The sequence below is a fragment of the Lactuca virosa genome, chromosome 7 (genome assembly GCF_052849685.1).
Source record: "Lactuca virosa cultivar CGN04683 chromosome 7, Lactuca_virosa_CGN04683_v6, whole genome shotgun sequence".
Taxonomy (NCBI): Eukaryota; Viridiplantae; Streptophyta; class Magnoliopsida; order Asterales; family Asteraceae; genus Lactuca; species Lactuca virosa.
In genome coordinates this window covers 11,632,378-11,637,523 of record NC_136432.1, presented here as the reverse complement: position 1 = coordinate 11,637,523, position 5,146 = coordinate 11,632,378, and the positions used below count along the sequence as shown (strand labels likewise).

General features: G+C 41.3%; 1 protein-coding gene across 1 annotated transcript; it reads left to right on the top strand.

Moving 5' to 3' along the window:
* Positions 1-1,364: 1,364 nt before the first annotated feature.
* LOC145126400 (uncharacterized) lies at positions 1,365-2,111 on the top strand. Its single transcript, XM_079061774.1, has one exon. It carries the CDS (start codon positions 1,365-1,367, stop codon positions 2,109-2,111), a length of 747 nt encoding a protein of 248 aa, XP_078917900.1.
* Positions 2,112-5,146: the final 3,035 nt, after the last annotated feature.

The window sequence follows — 5,146 nt, the reverse complement described above, 5'->3', positions numbered from 1 at the left end:
ATATTACCTTGAGTTCTCTTAAAGTAGTAAAGAAAGTAGTACTAGTATATTAGTAGTTTAAACCCATGGATCAAAACTTTTAAATAGTGAAATCAAATTTGATTATGTATGATGTGAGTATAATAGTATAGGGCCCGTACTATTATAAACACATGATACATACTCAAACTCGGTGGAACTATGAAGGGGGTTTGTCAAATATGGGATAGACCTTTGTTATGAATGTTGTTAGAAGTTGCATGTCTTAGGAAATGCCATGCTAATGGTTGAAATCTACTAATATAGATATGTGAATAATGATGTATACTAAAGTGTTGAAGTATTGTAGCGTGATGACGCGAACAAGGAGTCAAACATTCCGTGAAGAAGGACGTGGATAAGCCCCAAATCAAGGGACTCTTGTGAATAGGCCACCAAGAGTGGTCAACCAAGGCAACAATGATGGTGAGCTTAATCCCCCTTCGGTAACTCTTGAGGAAATCCAAAAGCTTCTACATGACCACCGAGAACAAAGCCAAATTGAAATGAGGGAATTGATTGACGAACGAATGAGGGATTTATCGAGAACTTTATCGGACTCTCGGGATCAAGGTGACCCCCCGAGGGTGTTTCCCAATCCGAGTCATCCACTCATGGACCTCTTCCACCACCCCAACCTCCGGTTATTGCTCTAAAAGCACCATTAGTTGGACAGAAAGGAGCGCGGGAATGTGGAATCAAAGACTTTATGACGTGCCGCCCTATGGAATTCAAGGGTGACAAAGACCCAAAGGTCGTGATGAAGTGGATTACCGAAATGGAACATGTCTTCTACACTTGAAGGTGTGAAGATGGATTGAAAGTAGGATTTGCTAGCCACATGCTCAAAGATGATGCTCTCGGATGATGGCACAACCTTCGCGAGGCAATTGGAACCGAAGGGATTATATCCCCCACTTAGGAAGAATTTGTGAAGCGCTTAAAAGCCAAATTTAGCTCCCCGAGACGCGAAGATAAGTTGGTGAATGAGCTCTTTGCTCTTCAAAAAGGCAATATGACAATTGATGAGTACACTTAGAGGTTCACCGATATGCTTACTTTTCTTGGGAATACTCTACCCAATGAAGAGGGACGAGTGAATCGCTACCTTAATGGACTTCCGGGGGACTATTCCTTGGAAGTGGGAAAAGCCACTACACATGATGATGCAATTGAGGCGGCCTCTAGAGTGGAAGACATGATACTCAAGAAAGCAAGTGAAAGACAAGTGATTGGTGAAAAGAGGAAATTCCATGGATCTTCGGGATCTAATAAGAGGAGTCACTCCGCATCTAGCTACTTCAAGAAAGAAGAAGGGTAGTAATGTAAGAACTGTGGAAAGCGACATGTCGGTGATTGTAAGTTGGGGACATCTGATTGCTACAAGTGTGGTCGACATGGTTATAAGGCTGGAGACTGCAAGATTTCGGGATACGAGTGACGTGGAGTGCTACTCTTTCCAAGAGAAAGGGCATTATATTAAGAATTACCCCAGGAAAAAGGGTGAAACCATGGGATCAACGGCTAACAAGAAAGCAAACACGGGCCCAGTAGTGGGGAGTGGGTACTTGATGAGTGAAGAAGAGGCAAAGGAAAACCATGATGTTGTGGCAGGTACACTACTTGTTGACTCTAATCTTGCTCGCATATTACTTGATTCGGGTGCTAGCTACTCTTTTGTATCTCATTCTTTTTGTCACAAACTAATTGGACCCCTAGCTACATTGTCACGATCTTGTAGTATTGAAATAGCCGACGGTACCCATGTTTCGATGGGCCACATGTACCCGGATTGTTCACTCGAAATAAATGGTCAAAATTTCTCTATTGATTTACTCTCGATGGGGATTAAAGGGTTTGATGTGATAGTGGGAATGGATTGGATGGGAGCTAATGATGCAAAAATATTATGTGGAAAGCGGATGGTCTCCATCAAAACCACCAAGGGTGAAAAAATTTCTGTATATGGGAACCGGGACAAAAAATTTCCTTGTGTGATATCGGCAATCAAAGCTCAAAAATGCCTCTCAAAGGGATGTGAATCATTCTTAGCCTATTTCATTGATGGGAAGAAAGAAAAGGAAAAAAATTGAAGAATTGAAGGTAGTTAGTGAGTTTCCCGAAGTTTTCCCCGAAGATTTACCCGGTTTACCTCCCATAAGACAAGTTGAATTTGGCATTGATCTAGTGTCAGGTGTAAACCCAGTTGCTCGTGAACCCTACCGTCTAGCTCCAACGGAAAGGAGGGAACTTATGTCCCAGCTTCAAGAATTGCTTGACAAAGGATTTATCCGTCCTAATTCGTCCCCTTGGGGTGCTCCCGTGTTATGTGTTAAAAAGAAAGATGGGTCAACGCGCATGTGCATTGACTATAGGGAACTCAACAAGGTCACAATCAAGAATCGATACCCCTTACCTGGCATTGATGATTTGTTCGACCAACTTCAAGGAGCGGATTACTTTTCCAAGATTGATCTTCGTTCCTGTTATCATCAGGTTCGAGTGAGAGATGAAGACATTGGCAAGACGGCATTCCGAACGCGTTACGGGCATTACGATTTCCTTGTGATTCCCTTTGGACTCACGAATGCCCCAGGCGTGTTTATGGATTTGATGAATAGGGTTTGCAAGCCTTTTCTCGATAATTTTTTCATTGTCTTCATAGATGACATTTTGATATTCTCAAGGAGTGAAAAAGAACATGAAGATCACATACACAAGGTCCTACAATACTCAAGAAAGAGAAACTCTATGCAAAATTCTCAAAATGTGAATTTTGGTTGCGGGAAGTTCAGTTTTTGGGACACGTGGTGTCTCGTGAAGGCATAAAAGTCGACCCGGTGAAAATTGAAGCGATCATGAAATGGGAACCCCCGAAGACTTCAACCGAGATAAGAAGTTTCCTTGGACTAGTCGGTTATTACAGAAGGTTTATCCAAGACTTCTCCAAGGTCGCGGTTCCACTTACCCGACTTACCAAAAAAGAAGTAAAATTTGTTTGGGATAAGAAGCAACAACAAGCATTTGAAATCTTGAAGAAAAAACTATGTGAGGCTCCACTCCTCACATTACCCGATGGCATGGAAGACTTTATAGTTTATAGTGATTCCTCCAACAAAGGACCCGGTTGCGTACTTACGCAACGAGGAAAGGCCATTGCCTATGCTTCTAGGCAACTAAAGGATGCGGAGACATGGTACACCACTCATGATTTGGAGTTAGCTGCGATTGTTTTTGCTCTAAAAATATGGAGGCACTACCTTTATGGTACCAAGTGCAAATTGTACACGGATCACAAGAGTCATCAGTATGTTTTTACGCAGAAGGAATTAAACATGAGGCAAAGAAGATGGATAGAACTCATCAATGACTATGATTGTGAGATCATATATCATGAAGGGGAGGCGAATGTGGTGGCAGACGTCTTAAGTAGAAAGACTCATGAGAAACCTATTAAAGGAAGATCAATGCGAATCGAGGTGGTGTCCAATTTAATCAAAATGATCAAGAATGCCCAAGTTGAAGCTTTGAAATAAGAGAATGTCAAGAAAGAGAGATTGGGAAAGAAGATTGAGTTTGGTGAAAATTAACAAGGATTGATGACCGTTAAGGGACGAATTTGGGTCCCCAAACATGGAAAGAATCGAAAGCTAGTTTTAGATAAGGCTCGTAAGTCAAAATACTCCATTCATCCCGGGAGTACCAAGACCTATAGGGATTTGAGAATACACTTTTGGTGGACCGGAATGAAACCAAAAGTGGTGAAGTACATCTCCAACTGTTTGACTTGTGCTCAAGTCAAGGCAGAACACCAATTTCCTAATAGAAAGGTTCAATCACTACAAACACCGGCCGGGAAATGGGAAGACATTACTATGGACTTTGTGATGGGCCTACCAAGAACAAGTAAAGAGAACGATGCCATTTAGGTGATTGTAGATCGCTTGAGCACTGCGTACCACCCTCAGACGGATGGGCAAACCGAAAGGACCAACCAAACTTTGGAGGATATGTTGAGCTCATGCGTGATTGATTTTGGAGGAAAATGGGACGGCCACTTACCCTTGGTGGAATTCTCTTATAACAACATTTATCACTCAAGTATTGGAATGCCACCTTATGAAGAATTGTATGGAAGGAAATGTAGAACACCCTTGTGTTGGCTTGAAGCTGGAGAGAAGAAACTCACAGGTCCCGAACTTGTGAGGCTAACAAATGAAAAGATAGAAGTTATTCAAGCTAACATGAAGGCGGCTCAAGATAGGAAAAGAAGTTATGCAAGTTTGAAGCAAAAACCTTATGACATAAAATAAGGTGAATTGGTAATGTTGAAAGTCTCCCCATGGAAAGGAGTCATGAGATTCGGTAAGAAGGGTAAATTGAGTCCAAGATACATTGGACCCTTCAAAGTGTTGAAAGTGGTTGGAACCCAAGCCTTTAAGTTGGAGTTGCCCCAATAACTCCAAGGAATACATGATACCTTTCATGTAAGCTACTTGAAGAAATACATTGGAAAAGAGGAATTGACAACTCCATTAAAGGACTTGAGAATTGACGAGAAGAAGAGACTTGTAGAAGAACCGGAGGCAATTCTAGAAGTAAAGACCAAAAAGCTAAGGAACAAGGAAATTGACTTGGTGCTAGTCAAATGGAAGCATGCGCTCGGCCCCAATCTCACATGGGAGACAAAAGAAGAAATGATGAGGAGGTACCCTACCATTGTAGACTACGAGGCGATTCCGAGGACGGAATCCTCTTAAGGGGTAGGTACTTGTAACATCCTAAAAAAATTTAAATTAAAAATAAAATAAGGATTTTAATGGTTAAAATATATCTAATAACATGTTAAAGTTGGGAAAATACAAGTTATGGTAAGAACTAACAAAATTCTCAAACTAGAGGGGCCATAAGTGAAAATTTGAGGAAATAAGATGCAAGTACACTTCCGTCATTCTTGTTAGACGTATTTTGAAAGGAATAGAGAGCTCTAATGGTTAATTCTTTATTTCTAGACATTTAGGGCTTTATTCAAGAGGAGAATTGGGCAATAAAGCAAAGGAGAGAAGGAATCAAGGCTAGCAAGGTAAAACTCTTCTCTATTACCCTTAAAATTCGAAGTTGTGAAGAG